At 28.9% G+C, this 16,660-nt stretch overlaps 5 protein-coding genes across 12 annotated transcripts; 2 read left to right on the top strand and 3 right to left on the bottom strand.

Annotated features, from left to right (window-relative positions):
• Positions 1–10: 10 nt before the first annotated feature.
• LOC117230304 (zinc finger C4H2 domain-containing protein) lies at positions 11–15,744 on the bottom strand. 5 transcript variants are annotated; one of them, XR_004492746.1, is made up of 6 exons: positions 15,393–15,744; positions 15,049–15,220; positions 14,797–14,978; positions 14,498–14,722; positions 13,703–14,295; positions 11–303 (listed from the first exon to the last, which is right to left on the bottom strand). XR_004492746.1 is itself a non-coding variant. In XM_033487598.1 (5 exons), the coding sequence occupies exons 1-5, from the start codon at positions 15,449–15,451 to the stop codon at positions 14,166–14,168; spliced, it is 759 nt and encodes a 252-aa protein (XP_033343489.1). In that variant the 5' UTR covers positions 15,452–15,744; the 3' UTR covers positions 13,845–14,165. The 5 variants fall into 5 exon arrangements, 4 of the variants coding, with proteins under 4 accessions (XP_033343489.1, XP_033343490.1, XP_033343491.1 ...); XM_033487598.1 differs by lacking the exon at positions 11–303 and having other exon boundaries at positions 13,845–14,295; positions 14,507–14,722; XM_033487599.1 differs by lacking the exon at positions 11–303 and having other exon boundaries at positions 13,845–14,295; positions 14,498–14,707.
• On the bottom strand, positions 471–1,624 carry LOC117230305 (calcium load-activated calcium channel). 3 transcript variants are annotated; one of them, XM_033487604.1, is made up of 5 exons: positions 1,443–1,624; positions 1,273–1,350; positions 997–1,155; positions 836–900; positions 478–759 (listed from the first exon to the last, which is right to left on the bottom strand). In XM_033487604.1, exons 1-5 carry the CDS (start codon positions 1,501–1,503, stop codon positions 667–669), a joined length of 456 nt encoding a protein of 151 aa, XP_033343495.1. In that variant the 5' UTR covers positions 1,504–1,624; the 3' UTR covers positions 478–666. The 3 variants fall into 3 exon arrangements, with proteins under 3 accessions (XP_033343493.1, XP_033343494.1, XP_033343495.1); XM_033487602.1 differs by having other exon boundaries at positions 471–759; positions 836–1,155; positions 1,443–1,619; XM_033487603.1 differs by having other exon boundaries at positions 471–759; positions 836–1,155; positions 1,424–1,561.
• On the bottom strand, positions 2,066–7,886 carry LOC117230300 (DNA (cytosine-5)-methyltransferase PliMCI-like). The gene is made up of 15 exons (XM_033487589.1): positions 7,541–7,886; positions 6,890–7,460; positions 6,432–6,795; positions 6,026–6,352; positions 5,803–5,955; positions 5,249–5,708; positions 4,568–5,179; positions 4,160–4,486; positions 3,938–4,089; positions 3,527–3,861; positions 3,347–3,458; positions 3,082–3,231; positions 2,828–2,994; positions 2,493–2,733; positions 2,066–2,429 (listed from the first exon to the last, which is right to left on the bottom strand). Exons 1-15 carry the CDS (start codon positions 7,659–7,661, stop codon positions 2,196–2,198), a joined length of 4,326 nt encoding a protein of 1,441 aa, XP_033343480.1. The 5' UTR covers positions 7,662–7,886; the 3' UTR covers positions 2,066–2,195.
• LOC117230306 lies at positions 8,706–9,099 on the top strand. Its single transcript, XM_033487605.1, has one exon. It carries the CDS (start codon positions 8,754–8,756, stop codon positions 8,997–8,999), a length of 246 nt encoding a protein of 81 aa, XP_033343496.1. The 5' UTR covers positions 8,706–8,753; the 3' UTR covers positions 9,000–9,099.
• Positions 9,843–13,653, top strand: LOC117230303 (major facilitator superfamily domain-containing protein 8). 2 transcript variants are annotated; one of them, XM_033487596.1, is made up of 10 exons: positions 9,843–10,398; positions 10,677–10,842; positions 10,923–11,070; positions 11,141–11,330; positions 11,464–11,552; positions 11,624–11,843; positions 11,925–12,024; positions 12,089–12,223; positions 12,291–12,400; positions 12,486–13,653. In XM_033487596.1, the coding sequence occupies exons 2-10, from the start codon at positions 10,811–10,813 to the stop codon at positions 12,977–12,979; spliced, it is 1,518 nt and encodes a 505-aa protein (XP_033343487.1). In that variant the 5' UTR covers positions 9,843–10,398; positions 10,677–10,810; the 3' UTR covers positions 12,980–13,653. The 2 variants fall into 2 exon arrangements, with proteins under 2 accessions (XP_033343487.1, XP_033343486.1); XM_033487595.1 differs by having other exon boundaries at positions 11,141–11,384.
• Positions 15,745–16,660: the final 916 nt, after the last annotated feature.

Genomic DNA, 16,660 nt, shown 5'->3' with positions numbered 1-16,660 from the left:
TTAGTAAAAATGTGTATGTATGATTTAAAGTAGTTAAATTCAAAGAGATCTAATATTCATAGAGTACATTTTCACTTATAAATTCGGTCATGTGCTCCATGAAATAGATCACTGATATACTATTGTTGTATTAAATATTTTTTATGAATTAAAGGTAGTGGTTATTTTTTTGTATATGATTGATCATTATGTTTGTATATAACATTGTTGTATAAGAGCTGCTTGATGGAATACATGAGTCATACCTATTTTCTAAAATATGCTGCATTATTAAATTGAAAGACTTCCTTTATAACATTTTTTCTCCATTTATTTTTAAATATTTCTAATTTACCTTTTTACTGTAACATCAAAACATCGTTTTTGTGTTTATAATTGTCTATTTCGTTAATTTTGTCTGAAACGTTAATAATTTTATAATGTTCATTGATATAATGTATCATATAAAGTTTTATTAAAAAACAAGCATCAGTATTGAATATATATTCATTATATATGTAATTAAATATACTTAACAAATATAACATATACATTAGGTTTATATTTATCATATATTGGTCATTCATAAACATTTAAATATTTACCAAGTATGGTATCAAAATTTAAATAATAATTACACAATGAATCATAAAATACATGAATTTACAATATAATATTGATTTAAGTTCATTTAAATTGTTGAGGTGGTGGACCAAAAATACTTCCACTCTGTTTACTTGCAGTTCTAGAGGGTGCAAATCCAAGCATTTTTTGAATATTCTGCAACCAACAGTACTTCTTGTAAATAAAGTTAATAATAACAAAATCATATCAAATATGAAATGTATGAATTTACCTGTCTAATACTCATGGTGCACAGTATATATAAAAAAATAAATGAACATTCTGTATAGTCATCTCCTGGAAGGTTTCTATGTGATAAACCTTGTATCCAACTAATGGGTACAAAAGGCAACCTTGCCACAACTCTGCCATCAAAAATGCTGTTAAACATACTTAGGAGAGCTGTGAATGCAAATCCAATTGCAAACATTGATTTCATTTTTACAAGAGACAAATCCCTGTTATTGTTTTTTAATCTTTCTTCTTCCCGTTCAATCTTTTTTTTTTGTTGTTTATCTAATGAATCTCCATGTGCTTCTTTTCTTTTTTCCACTAAAATGAATTTAATTTAAAGATAAAGATTTAATTTATTAAAATTATGACCAGTTTTCTTCATGCATGTTTAAATAATCAATGTTCCTTCATATATAATCATGATTAAAAACTTACGTTTTTTACTTTGTTTTTCTACTTCAGCTTTTAATTTTTGGTATTTTTCTGTTCTATAAACCATCAACCATGTTAAACCTACCAATAATATCAAAATTAACCGAGGATGTATAATATAGAAATAAATATAACCTTAAACTTAAAACAATACCTTAAAAAAATAGCATTACCTTCTCCTAATAAAGCTGTACAAATACTAATAAATACGATTAAAATAGTATCAGCCCACATGATAAAAGAAAGAATTCGTGAAATACTATTTAAACGTTTAAGCTATTCGAACATACAATGTGTACATTGAAAACACCATGCCTATTCTCAAACTTGAACAGTTGTGAATGGGGGAGAAACTAATCTTCATTATCTTTTACTATACATGCATTTGTGTTTGCTATGAAAATTTGAAGAGAAATATTTGTTATTAGTATAAAAATAATTTATATAAGCTTAAAGATTACGAACATTTTTTTGTTATAAAACTTTTATTTTATAATAAATATTTTTTGCATTACTTGAACTTTATTTGTAACTAATAAAATTATATTGGTAAACAATATTTTAACATATAACTGAAAAGATACAATATATACATATGACGTAATAAAATCACAAATTTTTTTTTATATAAAATGGCTTTTAATACATACAAAGTCTTAAATATATTGAGAAATATTTTGATAAGTTAACTTAAAATACTGCTATCTATTCTCGGAAATTATTTTGTATATAGAAAAAAATGTAGTATTTTTGCGACTAATATTACATAACAAATATGCATCACAATACTTTTGGTTATGTAACTAGTAAAAACATCCACATATTTTTACTGAACACATGCGGATAAATTTATATAGATAAAAGAAAATTTGTAACTTAGTATATTCTTATTAATTTTTATAAAGATTAAATTTATAATATTCTTATCAATCTTGAAAATCTTCCACCTTTTTTTCTATATGATCGGCATCGTCATCTTCGAGGCATTTTCTAATTTCGAAACCCAAAGCAGCACCCAATGGTGGTGGAACTGCGTTACCAATTTGACGATGTTTATCAAGTATATTTCCGTAAAAGCGAAAAGAGTCCGGGAAACCTTGTGATCTAGCACACTCTCTTACACTGACAACTCTGGTTTGTTCCGGATGTAGGACACGGCCCTATGCATAAACGATAGAATTAAATACTTATGAATAAAATTTTAAAAGTGACATAATACGTACCTGTTTGCCCATAGGTTCAGGATTAGTGATGGTAGTACCGAAAAATCCATCCCATTCTAATCTACCGTATAAGCCTGCCCAATGATTATGACGTCTTCCAGTATGAGGTAAACACCACGGGATCAAAGTATTATACTGTCTAGCCATTGGATCACACATCTTGCCCGCGCAACAACTACATACGCCACGATGTGCTCCAGTAGAACTCTTACCTGCTTTCTTATCATGATACAGATATTCTCTGCAATATATAACAAAGAAAGAATAAGTTATTTATTCTTTAAATTAATCATTCTGTTCTAATATCTAAAAAATTATAAATAAAAGTTATTTACAGTTTTTTTGAGTATGTTCCATCACTTAAACGCAATGCAATATTTGGCAAATCTCGCCAATCAGATCCACTCGCAGTCGGAATATGTGCTATGCGCGCTTCAACTAGTGGAGCCATATCTTTGCAAATATGGTCTCTCAATATTGCATCTGGTTCTTTAGGTCTTACCTGTAAACAAACATAAGGAAAATTATATAAGAAAAGTTATGTTAATATTAATAATGCTATATTAGCAGTTACTGTTATTTTGTTTACTTTTCTTTGAAAGTGGGATATTGGCTCATCACTATAAGCCATTTCTTCCGTATTCCACCCATTCCGGATATTAGGTAAATCAGACATTGCATCACGAACACTAATCGTTCTATATGGTGCTGACTCTATCCAATCACAATTTGATGAATACTATTAAAAAAGACATAAAATATGTTATCGAACTTATGTAAATGTATTAATAAATACATTAGGTAGACGATTTAATTAATTAAATTTATGTAGACATTAATACTAATTTAATTACTTTTTTATTATCAACAATGACGCTTAGTTGGCAAGCCCGTTTGCTAAATACATGGGTTGGTTCAGGGTATTTTGGAAGTACTTCTCCAGGTGCAGCAGCTAATATTATTAATCTAGAAACAAATGAATAAAGAATATATATGCCAAAACAATTAATCGATATAATTTAAATGTTATATACCTCCTTCTTGTTTGCGGAATACCGTAGTTTCCAGCTTGCAGAATACCAAATGTACATTGGTAACCCATTCGTACAAGGCACCTTAACGTTAATTTGAGTACCATACTTCTTTTAAAAGATACAAAGTTTCTAACATTTTCCATAATAAAGAATTTTGGTCTATAGTAATCGCAATAAGACAAACATGATGCAACTAAAGAATTTTTAAATAACGAATATTGCCGTGAATTAAAACGATTCATGCCACTAAAACCTTGGCAAGGTGGACCACCACATAATAATTCTACTTCCCCTTTCTGAGGTAAACGTTGTCCATTATTATCGCAAAGGTCGCCCTACAAAAGATAGAAATATATTTTATATTATATATATCGTATTTTTTTATAATTTTGCATTGTTAGTTAAACTTACTTTCATAACTTTCGATAAAAGTACATTGCAATCTTCACAAAATACTGTTGAATTAGGATTATTGAGTCGATATGCACATGCAGCTGGTTCATCTCTTTCAATTGCCCATTGGTTATCAACAATACCAGCTTGTCGTAATCCTTCAGATAATCCTATAACGCAATTTCAATTTTAGGAAATTTTCAACACCTCATGCAATTAAATTTTAAGGGTTATACTAACCACCACAGCCAGCAAAAACATCTAACGTTTTTAACTTTCTTATCACCTTACAATAACCTATAGGTTTATCAACTATTTTCTTATTACTATTCTCTACTTTTTTACTTTTGCACTTTGCTTTTCCTTTCCCTTTCCCAATCACAGATTTTCCAATATTCATAGCATAGTATGGTGGATCAACAAACGTCTTTTCTAAGGCGTTATATGCTTGAGAAAAATAAAAACGATTTGGACCAGCAGCAGTCCATTCTTCTACAGACTGATCTAAATTTTCTGAATACGCCAGATAACATTTTCCGGCTACATCCGAAAATTTAACATCACAAACTGAAATTTTTTAGTTAAAAGATATGTTAATTGACTTATATTAATGTATATAATTTCTGAATTTTTTAAGTAATATTTTACCTTCTTCACTCCAATATACCGTATTGAGATCAACTTGTTGCATTAATGTGAGTCCTTTATGTGTGTTTTCTGGTCGATACAACTTATTTATTTTAATCCATATATCAGATGATGCAACTAACTTATTGTTAGTAGTTGCATAGATTGAATTTATGTATCCAATATGAAATGGTTCTGGTGTATCATAATTAGATCCTTTCACATGGTCTGATGATTTGCGATAATATTCGGGATACATATCTTCATCTACTTTCCCTTTCTTTACTTTGGGAGAAATATGATACGTCGATGTAAATTTATACTTTATAGCCGCTGGCATTAAAAATACAGTAGAACCAACTCTAAATTCTTCACCCTTATATTTTGCCATACTGTATGTCACTTCCTTGCTGCTCTTCTCTTCTTCCCTATTAAAGACTTTTGGTGTGTAATAACATTGCAATGTAGTAAAACGTACACAGGCAGGACAAAAACGATGACTGATTTCTTTCCGTGGACATTCAGGATCTGAAGCACAATCTTCAAAACGAGCTGTTTCTGGAGTATATTTTTTTTGATAAAAGAATGTCTTCCCATCTTTATTTTGTATTTCATCTTCTGGCAATACATTTCCTGAAATATAATCAACTAATGTCTAAAATTGATCATTCTATATTCCTTGAGAGTAGATAATATAAATACCTAGTTCATTCCAATTTTTTGGGCAAGTTTTATAAATGACAGTAGCTTTGGATTTAACTGAAGTGAATGGAACATTGTCACATTCATCAAGTAAAAACAATTCTAAAGGATCTGATGTTTCACCAAGTACGGTGTCACTACCTCTTCTGAACCAGTTAGCATGACATAGTTTTGCACCATTTTTATCTTCCCACATATAAATGACTTTAGCTATTTGTAATGGTACAGTAGGATCGTTTGATTCAATTAAAACACAATCATTTCCTTTTATTTCTTCATCAACGACTATGACAGAGTTATAAAATGTTCTTCGTCCATCGTCTATGATTGGCTCTCCCACCCATGTAATTTCTTTCTCTACGTGTTTAAATTCTTTCAAAATCATTTTTTGAGTAATCTTTACATTTCCTACTAATGTATCATTAAAATCGTCATCTTCTTGGTCTGAATCATCTGCTTCCTACAATTAATTAATAAGTATTTAATACGTATATTTTACAAAAGAAAATGTTCTATATTAATGCCATTATTAAAATATTATTAAAATATCTTACCTGTATAGCCATATTTGGACATCTTCTTCTGTTGCAAGCTTGCTTACTTCTTCCAGATCCACCAAATTTAATCATATCTTTGCAAGCTGTACAAATTCCACAATCTGGCTGCTGGCAAGTTTCACATACCCCACACCTCTGTCTTTTAGGTCCCTATAACAATATATTATACATAGTATATATACATATAACATTATTTATTATAAGAATCTTGATTACATACCGATACTTCTTTGTCATTATTTGTAGCTATTTGATCAGAGAAAAATGTTTCAAACATATTATTGACTAATTTTGTAGTCGTAGCTTTCGTCCAAGTGACTTTTTTATTTTTTGGATCTCTAGATTGCGTTCTGCGTAGCGCAATCCTCTTATTTAATGTTACACCAGCAAGAGTTATTAACGCACGCATACACGGGCTTGTAATTAATAAAGGATCTTCTGGTCTTGCTGATGCATCAAAAGAAATAACTTGATCACAAATGAATTGTGCATACCGTAACAAAGAATCTTCTGTAAATCTAGCCAATCCTTTTGGTGGAACTATCGTCTAAAAAATATGTTTTGATAAAAGTTAATACATCAAAATGTGAAATATCTTATGTTAAAAAAAGTGAAAAAATTTTTACCTGCAGTTTATTCAATAAATCTTCATATGTAGGGTTTATTTCATCTAATAAAAACTCTATAACTATTTTGCTCATGTAAATTTTTTCTTTTACGGAATCCATAAATGGTGCATATGCTTCAGCAGGTTCCATCAGTATATATTCTGCAAATGCTGTGGTGAATCCCACAAGTGCCAATTCTCCACCATCAAATCCTGACACCCACCATTCATTTATTGGTCCCATGTCTTTTGTAGGCACACCTCCTTCTGGACACGAGTTTTCTTCATAAATAGGTTTCATATAACCAGAAAAATAAAGCACCACATTCTTTTCGATTAGACCAGTATCAAAAGAACATAAATGACCATTCTTATCATATACACTATAAAAAGAAAAAAGAAGACAACATACATAAAATGAAATTTAATTAAGAGAAAATAGATTTATATAATTTTTCTATTATAAGGAATGCCTACCAGAAGTGAGTCAATTTATTTTGTGGCCTTTCGTCACTTTCATGAACCATAGCTTCTTCTCCTGTGAATAAAGATAATCTAGGATCTGTTAATGCAATCATTTCTTCTACTGCACCATTAGGATGCCCTGGATATATTTTTATATCCATGTTTGTTAACTTTTGACAACAATAATCACATTTTTGATATACATTGACAGGTTTCTGGGGCAATATTTTGGATTCTTCTATATTCGTTGTATCGTTATTCTCAGTTTTAATTTTCTTTAGGATGTTCTCAGCTTCATCACTTGAATCTGATTGTTTTTGCTTTAATTCTAAATCAGTGTTACCATCACATATTATTTCTTCTTTTTCTATTAACATAGGAGATTTTGCTTCGAACTCTTCACTTTCATTACTTTTTCTTTTAACACATTTTTTTGACTGGGACCTTTGTTGTGGTGATGGATGTTTAATCACATCTGCATTAATTTTATTCAAATCAGATGTGGGATCTATACTAATATACTTCCCACTACGTAGTTTTTTCCTATCGTTACCATTTTCTTGAAGTATCATAGCGTCAGTCACTGATGAATATAAATTAAATTTAACCCTTATGGTTTAAACTACAAACTATGTATTTTTGTAAATTATTTTTATTTCTTACCTGTGCCCTTATTTTCTTCGATAACTCGACTATTTAAGGGTATTTCTCCCCCATCATTTTCATCCTGTATTTGTTTCTCTACCTCGTAACTTTCTGCCTTTGGTATAATAGCGGATATCATATTGTATAAAATCGATTATTTTTATCGAATTTTTCTACAGAAGTTATTACTCTTAAAAAAAATACGAACTTCTTATATTTATGTCCAAATAAATGCGCTAGGAATGTATTTGTACCTTAAAAAATAATTACAAATGAACACGTTTTCTCGTTCTTTCAATGTATAGCGTACTACAAAATTCAGCTGAATAGCATACATATAACTATAAGTTAGGACACAACGCTGACGGTTGTACCGCCAAAATCTTTTAAGCCTAGTTCACATGAGAATACCATGTTTGATGCCATATCGATATGTATATACATAGAAACGCTTTATTTTCATTTGTTTTATGTATTTATTATTTATTATTTATTATTATTAAATTTAAACTTTATTTTATTACATTTTATTTTTATGAAATATAAATCTTATGTTTCATATTCATTAATATGTTTTAATATTCATACTTTATATTTAGTTCGAATAAATTATCCTTTACTTATTTAAAAGCCGTATTATATTTTGAAACATGATTTATTAATTATATAATTCAATATATTTATTTTATACGTAAAAATAGCAAACATACTCAAATGTTAGAAATAATTATATTTACTAAAAAATATAAATGTTATTTATAAAAGCATCATGTCTCACAGATGATGTAATCGATGTAAAATTGCAATTTCTGTCTGTAAATATAAATATAACCTATAAAACTACATTAGATCTTGGAGTTCTGAATTTGTACGAAGTGACGAATACACAGTCAAAATTTTAAATTAAATAAACATAAGAAAGGTAATAATAATAATAGATATATAGAATTGCGTGACATAGAAAATTTTTAAATACATATTGAAAACTAATATTTCCGTTGCATAAACAGAACAAAAAAATTTGCGTATTATTATATTGTAAGCTATTTATAGACATCAAGCAATGAAGAATTTTAGATAAACCAAATTTACTTTTATTTTCAAAATTATGATAATATTTTTGGTTAATATTTTTTAATATTGACATTTTTGTATATCTTAAAACTGTTTAATTATTTTACAGCTATATACTATTGTTGTTATCAAATTTACATAAACAAAAGGAGATGCTATGGGAGAAAAAAACCTAACTGATGAACAAAAAAAATTTTTAGAAGAATGTGAAGAGAAATTTAAAGATCGATACACTGAGAAAGATACAGAATTTATGAAAATTAAAAATATGGAATTAAAAAAGCCACCCATTGCTGACCCCTGGTATCCCAGAAATAAGAGATATAACAATGATAGAAATGAATATCGACATTGTGGTAGACATTATTCTAATCATCGCTATAAACCTCATCACAGATCATGATTATTGAAGTTATAAATAAATTCCTACAAATATCTGTTCTATAAATTTCTACAATTGACTGTAATCATTTATTGGATAATAAAATATTTAAACACATAGATATAGGTTTAATAATATAAATAATATAAGTTTGTACATAATTTCTTCATAAAAACATTAGTACTTTTTTTTTACATTGTAATATAATTTTTATTAATTATTGTACAATTTAATTTTTAGGAGAAACTAATTTGATGCATGTTGCTTAAAATAATCCAAAATAAAATTAGGTAGTTTATAGTTGAACCAAATGAACATCTTATTACAATTACATATACTGTGCACTTTTATATTAAATTTTACTTTTTAATTTAAATGCTGTTTTTAATGGAGTGAAATTAAATTTGACATCATATTATCATGATGACCTGATTTCAATGAATACTGAAATAAAAGAAAAATAGAAATTAACTATTTCTTTTTAAAAAATAACCTATTTGAGATATAATCTAAAAAGTTATTTGTCATAAAAGTCACGAGATAGATGTCAAATTGTTAGAAACTTCTCATGATGTATAATCTAATTCAATAAATAATTTTAATTATCCAATCATCAATTTTTCTATTGTAAAGTGATAAAGCATCTAACGTAGATACTTATAACGCAGGACTAATGCAATAAGACTACAAAATACATATTTGCATAACACATACATACAAATATAGGTACATATTTACAAGATGAAGATGAAATATTATACAGCAAAGAATGTAGCACTTATGTAGCAATATAAATTTATATATATATACTATATGTTCATATATGTATACATGTATTAAATGAGACAATCAGCTGTTATATTAGTAGGTTTGAAACACGTGTTCTTTTTGTCTTCGACAGATATCATTAAACGTAATTGAACAAAGAAGAGAGACATGTGGATATGTCACGAGTTAACTATCCATTTTTAGAGATATATGTGTGGAATTGAAGCAAAGGTTGATAGTTAGAAAGTAGTCGCTTCGAAACGTGATTAGTGATTAATATTCATATGTAAATGAAAAGCGTATGCTCCACAATCCATGATAATAAGTGAATCAATTGAGCGTTCGTTTGCATTCGTCTATACATTAATCTAACTTGTTGTAGCAGTACATTGTTTGGTATATGAGAGAGGACATGAATAAATTCAACAAACACTTGCGATGACGTAGGACAAACTTTTTTTGAGCCTACAGTGATGAATTTAGCCTGTTTGTAATATTCTCAAGTGACATGCGTGTGCGCAAATTTTTAAAAGGAAGTAGCACGCGCAAAATCCTGTGTTCTACTATCTTTTATTTTTGATATATCGAAAATGTTCATTTAAAATCCGATAATAAAAGCATAATTTAGTAGTTCAGTTATTCATTAAATAGAGTAAGTAACATTTCTTGTTCTTTATGTATTTTTGAGAAGGTAAATCATTTTATATCCATAAAATATTTTTAAATACCTTTTTGGCAAGATGAAATTGGAATGTTTAAAAAGAATGTCACAATGCTTTTTTTTTATAACAAGTATTTTCCAATATAAATATAAATGATATAAATGCGATTTATTTGTTTTTGACAAAAGTTTAATGATGTGAGAGGGGACATATGTATTATCTTTAACAACAAAATATATATTTAAAATTATATATTATCATTTCTTAGGTTTGTAACATTATTATTGAAGTCAGCTAACGTTAAAAAGATTGTGAGAAATTAATATTTATATTTATACTAAATTTATAATTGTAAAAAGAGAGTGTACTTCATTGTTTTATGCAAATTTTATTTGACTTTTAATGGAGTGGTGTAGGAAATTACTTCACAAAAGGTATTATATAAAAGTACATTAAAATTCTGAAATATTTAATTACTTTGATATATTGATATATTAATATTTTATTTTGGCAGAAATATTATTCCTGTGGATGATGAGTTGGAAACTGTTGATGAAAGAAAAGAGCGATGGAGAAGCATCTATGCAATTTATTTTACTATGTTTCTTATGTCGCTTGGATTCAGTATTATACTCACAGGAGTATGGCCATATCTTGATAAAGTAAGTATGATAAAGATATAATAAAAATGAACTTTGGTATGTAAAATATTATTATGGATTAATGTTGTAGTTGGATAAAGATGCTGGTAAAGAGTTCATGGGATATGTAGTTGCAGCAAATCCTTTGGGACAAATGTTATTCTCTCCTTTAGTAGGATGGTGGGGAGATAGAAGGGGATCTATAAGACTTCCACTTTTATCAACATTAGCTCTATTTACATTTGCATCAGGATTATATAGTGTCCTTGAGATTGTACCAGGTGATCAAAAAATGTACATGATAGCTGCTAGATTCTTGGTTGGAGTTAGCTCTGGTTAGCAGTTTATTTAATTTTAATATCACCAGATAAAAAAGAATTGTTGATATTTGTTTATATAATATGATGTTTTTAGCTAATATCGCAGTAGCTCGATCTTATCTCTCAGCAGCTACAAAATTTGTAGAAAGAACACATGCTGTTTCAATGGTGTCTCTAGCTCAGGTAATGTGATTTAACATTTCTTCATATGTGTTAATAGAATTTTATATATAGCTTGTTTTAAAATGTGTTAGGTGTTAGGATTTGTAGTAGGTCCTGGTTTGCAAGCTGCAGTTACACCTCTTGGAGAAAAGGGCGTATATTTTATAAATGTACCTATTAATATGTATACTATGACTGGTTGGATAAATGTTATAATGGGAATCCTTAATTTTGCTTTATTCCTTCCATGGAATTTCACAGAACATCGAATTGCTATTCGCGAGGCAATGAGAAATGAAGGAAAACAAACTGGTAAATGTATTTAAATTAAATAATATTCTAATTAAATAGATATGTTAATATTTTATTGAAACATTCATCTATTAATTACAGAAGAAGAAACCCTGAAGTCTATAAAACCAGACATTCTGGCAGCAGTGACATTAATATGTGCTTTTTTTGTTTTAGTATTTAATTTTGTCCTCCTTGAAACGTAAGTACAATTTCAAAATATAAAATCTTTTTATGTCATATTTTATACTCTTATTTCTTTATAGACTTGGTACTTCTTTAACTATGGATCAATTTGCATGGTCGAAAACGGAATCTCTATATTATATGGGTCTACTAATGAGTATTGGGGCTATTATGTCATGTATCACATTTGTTATGATCGAACCTTTATGCAAAAGGTATCAATTTTTTGTGGGGATATGTTGCAGGAAAATGACTCCTTATTTATTTCTTAAATATTTTCAGATTTAATGAACGTAAGGTAATGTTGTGGGGTGGATTTTTGTTTATGGTAATAGGAAGAATTTTATATATTCCATGGGGGCCAGACCCTCCGAAAATTGCTGATTACGGACGTATGTACAGAAATAAACAGAGCATCTCATTTATATTCTATATAATATTTAAATCTAGAGACATTAAAATTATTTTATTTTATAGCATTTAACAACATTACAAAAGATGCCGATGGTATAGACATCGTAGGATGTCCACATACTCAAGAATGGTGTACCTATACACCGCAACTTACCGTCACACAGTTTTTCATTGGGTACGGATTCACTACTATAGGATATCCATTAGGTGTCACTTTAATACAAACTATCTTCAGTAAAGTATTAGGACCTCGTCCTCAAGGAGTTTGGATGGGATTTATGACAGGTGCTGGATGTGCTTCTCGTGTGTTAGGTCCAATATTTGTTAGTGTAATTTATACTCGTTTTGGAACATATCATACGTTTGGTGTTACTGGTTTAACATTGATAATATGTATGATATGGTTACAAATTGTAAACGAACGGTTGGTTCCGCCAAAAGTAATAATTCCATCAAAAGACGCGGAAATTCCATTAGTTCACTTCAAATCTAATGATGCTCAAGGATCAAATGATTCACATAAAAATAACAAAAATGAGGGATGTGATAAAGTGTAGTGAGTACTACACTCTAAGTTCGATTTTATTTTTTTCGAGCTTATATACATAACATATGGCTGCCATTAAGAGTTTAATATAAATGCAATTATGATATTACGAAATGCAAGTATATTTTTTATGGATATTTACAGGTTTCTTAAAATACATATTTTATATACATAAATATGTAGGTAACAATGAAAGAATATAACCAGGGTCGTGTAATTTTTAGAATAATATAATGTAAGTAATGAACTTGTTCAGTTTTAGACTCAATCTTATAAAGTAAAATTACAAAATGAAAATGATATATAATACAATATGATAAAAAAAAAAAGAATTCTACAACACTTATTACGATTTTATGATATGATTCAATACATGAAAATTATACAAGTATACACACGCAAGTATATTTTTTATGGAAAAATTTGTTTAAAAATATTGTGTATAGTTTTTAAATTTATATGAATATACCTATCATAATAACATAGAAAGACTGATATTTAGCTCAATTTATATAAAAATAAGAGTGCAATTAAATTTAACAGTTACAAATGTTTTTCACAGAATAATCTGGATTTGTAAGTACTTACCATAAATAATTGAATGATGTTTTGTACTACAGTTGAATAAACTCAGTGAGTATTATGAATGAAAAAAGTTGGGTAAGGTTACAAATTAAAAAAAAATTATAAATTTTTGCATTAAAATAATTGTAGTTAGTGAAGTACGTTTTACTAAAATGTATATATATTTGCTAAAATAATTATATAAAACGACGTGTGCAATAAAGGATGCGCCTAAAGCAATATGTGTTTGTATTTGAAGAAATGATCTTTGCATCAATTACTATTTTATAAAAATGAATATAAAAAACTAATTAAAATCTTAAGAATCGTGCAGATTTATTTGTATATCTTATTGATGGTAAAAATTATTTAATTATGGTCGCGAAAATTCAGTGTCTTACAACTGGTTGATACAAGTATTATAAAAATCAAAAATGAATTTCTAAGAAAAGTTAAAAACATTACTATAAATACATACATTTTGCAAACACTTTTATACACTTTGCACGAATGCATGTTTTTATAGTAGTCAAACTATTTTAAGTTATAAAAAAAGCATTAACACATACCCTTAGAATTATGTGATAGAAATGCTTGATGGTTCATAGTATAAATAACACTTATAAATATAATTAGTCTTTTTTCTTTGGCTTCTTGGGATTACGTGATCGCGACTTAGCTTTACAAAGGGGACAGATTGGTGCATTTCTATGAATTTGTTGGTGACATGATAAACATGATTTCATAGGGGGTGGTTGTTGCCTAAAAGCAAAGACACAAAACATAAAAGCTAATATACTACTATATATAGTATATTTTAATGTATCGTAACATATAGAGCACTTTTGTTATTTGTCACTGTCAATAAAATTTTTATAAAGTTAAGTATATTGGATACAACTAACTTAGTTGGCTAATGTGACTTATGTATTATATAGAAATATAATATAAAATTGCGATATACCAGTGGTACCTGAATGTTGGAGCAGGTGGGCCTGGGGCTGGTGGCAATGGTCTTGGTTCTGGCTTACTTGGACCTTGAAGAGGTTGAGGAGCAAGGAAAGGTGTGGAACCACCTGGGTGACCAGGATGGTGCAGAGTAAGAGGGGGTAATAAATCTTCTCCCCTTACTTCAACCCTCCATTCTGCTTTTTGCATTGGACGGTCAAAGTAGCTATGAACAAACAATCTTTGTTATAATAATTATAATAGTTTAATAATTCAATTCAAGACAGCTTATATTTATTTTACATTTCAACTTACTCTGGTGAAATGAGATCAGATTCTGTTTCATATAATTCTGGTAACCTTTCCAATCCTAAAAATTCCCTACGCATACGATCAATATCATGTTTTAGAGGTTGATAATCGTTATTATGGATTAATTTTGCTGTCTCTCTTGCTTTATTTCTAGCTTCTTCTGCTTGTTTAATAACAGCTTCCATCTACCATAGTTACATAAATAATTACACCTATAATCTAGAACCAAGATATTAGATCTATGTTTCATCATACCGCATTTATATCCGCATGTATTTGACGTAATTCTTCGACATGTGCCATTTTTTCTTGCATAAGAAGATCCATTTCTTGTTTATACTCCAGCAAACATTTTTCTTCTTGTTCAGTTTGTTCTACTTCTTGCAAGATTCTTTGCTTCATCTTTTCCAATTGGAGTGTTTTCGACCTAACAAAGTACACAAAATATTTAGAAGTTTTGTTTTAGAAGAAAATAAATTGAATCATATTACAGTTCACTATAGTGACGTTGCACAAAGGCACGTTAAACTTTTCGGATTGTTTAAAACATTTCATCGTCTTTAAAGAAAGACTTTGTATATGCAAATTCGTATATGTACTTGATGTCTTTCAATGCTTCCAGTTTTGCGAAAATGACCGTAGTTTCGGTGGCTGACATTGTTAAATGTTTCCCGATACTTTTGTTTAGACAAGCCTGTCAAACGAAAGATAGCTTGTTTATCAAATAAATGCAGCGAGTTCAGAAGCCAAATTCCTTTTGTCAAGGCATTACGGGCGAGATATTTAAAATATAATTATAGGAATCTTATTTGCACAGAACTTTCATTGAGAAACGAACGAAATCGTCGGACTTGCAATTATGTATTTTCCAGAATTAACTAATATCATTGACATTCAACACAATGAATATAATTCATACCATAAATTACAATGACAGGCATCTCTTGATAGATCAGAAACAACAAATTCTAAGATGCAGTCGAATGCGCGCGCCATGTAGCGTTATATCGACGAACTAAAAAAGAGCGGTTCATTTTGAAACAAAGTATCATGTCAGATAGATAGATCCAAGAACGCTTCTCTGTAATCTGATAAGGATAACTTATGGAAATCGTATATGAAAGTATGTCTAAGTTTAAGATACGTACGATGATTAAAAATTATCAACTATGATCGTATTTTGATAAATTAATTTTACTCCAAGTGTTATACTTGAGATAATCTCTATTGCTGATTAGAATCAATATTCGCAAATGTATTCTCGTAATATTTGCAAATAAACGCGTTTTAGTTATATGACTGTATAAAAACCCAAGCAAAACCGAATCGATAACTCCATCAAACTTTGCGATCGCGACATAATTCTATTTACGATTTTAATAAAGTTTTTCTGCGAATCAAAATTGCGTAATAACGTTCGATACTTCTTACGAGCTAGCAGAGAATCTAGACTATTAGCATCTCAAATATATAATCTATATTATATTTACACAAATGTCCACTATATCTCCTATGCTGAAATTACATATCGAGCATTACATATACCTACTACATGTCGCGTATTTCTCTGAAAAGTTTTTTTTATGACGGTCCATCGGGGAAATGCGACGGAATCGCTACGGAATAGTCAGAACTCAGTATCGTTTAAGCGCGATCGGAGGTGTAGCAATCGTTTATCAGTTGCATCTGGAACGCAGTCTATTAAGTTAATGTCTTCTGTTATCTCTGATGATTTTACAAAATTTTGAAGATGATACTACACGGCCATGATCAGTACTCCGTAATGATACAGAGTAAATAAAGAAGTGCTACTTTTCTTTTCTTTGACGTATCAGTGAAAGAAATGGTGTTAAAAAAAAAAAAAGAA

This window comes from Bombus vosnesenskii, unplaced genomic scaffold, assembly GCF_011952255.1.
Source record: "Bombus vosnesenskii isolate JDL3184/JDL3185 unplaced genomic scaffold, Bvos_JDL3184-5_v1.1 scf7180000013266, whole genome shotgun sequence".
NCBI lineage: Eukaryota > Metazoa > Arthropoda > Insecta > Hymenoptera > Apidae > Bombus > Bombus vosnesenskii.
Note: the sequence above shows the minus strand (reverse complement) of the source record. Positions and strands in the feature narration are given on the sequence as shown.

What these genes read in the sequence shown, in the direction of transcription:
- LOC117230305 (XM_033487602.1), bottom strand. Translation starts at nt 1,503, where the DNA reads ATGTGGGCTGATACTATTTTAATCGTATTTATTAGTATTTGTACAGCT. An exon ending in AGAAAAACAAAGTAAAAAAC is followed by an intron (nt 1,156 to 1,272) that starts GTAAGTTTTTAA and finishes AATTCATTTTAG; the next exon opens with TGGAAAAAAGAAAAGAAGCA. An exon ending in GCACCATGAGTATTAGACAG is followed by an intron (nt 760 to 835) that starts GTAAATTCATAC and finishes TGTTGGTTGCAG; the next exon opens with AATATTCAAAAAATGCTTGG.
- LOC117230300 (XM_033487589.1), bottom strand. Translation starts at nt 7,661, where the DNA reads ATGATATCCGCTATTATACCAAAGGCAGAAAGTTACGAGGTAGAGAAA. An exon ending in ATTCCGCAAACAAGAAGGAG is followed by an intron (nt 3,459 to 3,526) that starts GTATATAACATT and finishes ATTTGTTTCTAG; the next exon opens with ATTAATAATATTAGCTGCTG. An exon ending in TCATTGTTGATAATAAAAAA is followed by an intron (nt 3,232 to 3,346) that starts GTAATTAAATTA and finishes CTTTTTTAATAG; the next exon opens with TATTCATCAAATTGTGATTG.
- LOC117230306 (XM_033487605.1), top strand. Translation starts at nt 8,754, where the DNA reads ATGGGAGAAAAAAACCTAACTGATGAACAAAAAAAATTTTTAGAAGAA.
- LOC117230303 (XM_033487595.1), top strand. Translation starts at nt 10,811, where the DNA reads ATGGAGTGGTGTAGGAAATTACTTCACAAAAG. An exon ending in AAATGAAGGAAAACAAACTG is followed by an intron (nt 11,844 to 11,924) that starts GTAAATGTATTT and finishes TATTAATTACAG; the next exon opens with AAGAAGAAACCCTGAAGTCT. An exon ending in AATTTTGTCCTCCTTGAAAC is followed by an intron (nt 12,025 to 12,088) that starts GTAAGTACAATT and finishes ATTTCTTTATAG; the next exon opens with ACTTGGTACTTCTTTAACTA.
- LOC117230304 (XM_033487598.1), bottom strand. Translation starts at nt 15,451, where the DNA reads ATGTCAGCCACCGAAACTACGGTCATTTTCGCAAAACTGGAAGCATTG. An exon ending in GAAGCATTGAAAGACATCAA is followed by an intron (nt 15,221 to 15,392) that starts GTACATATACGA and finishes GTACTTTGTTAG; the next exon opens with GTCGAAAACACTCCAATTGG. An exon ending in TCTGATCTCATTTCACCAGA is followed by an intron (nt 14,723 to 14,796) that starts GTAAGTTGAAAT and finishes ATTATAACAAAG; the next exon opens with ATTGTTTGTTCATAGCTACT.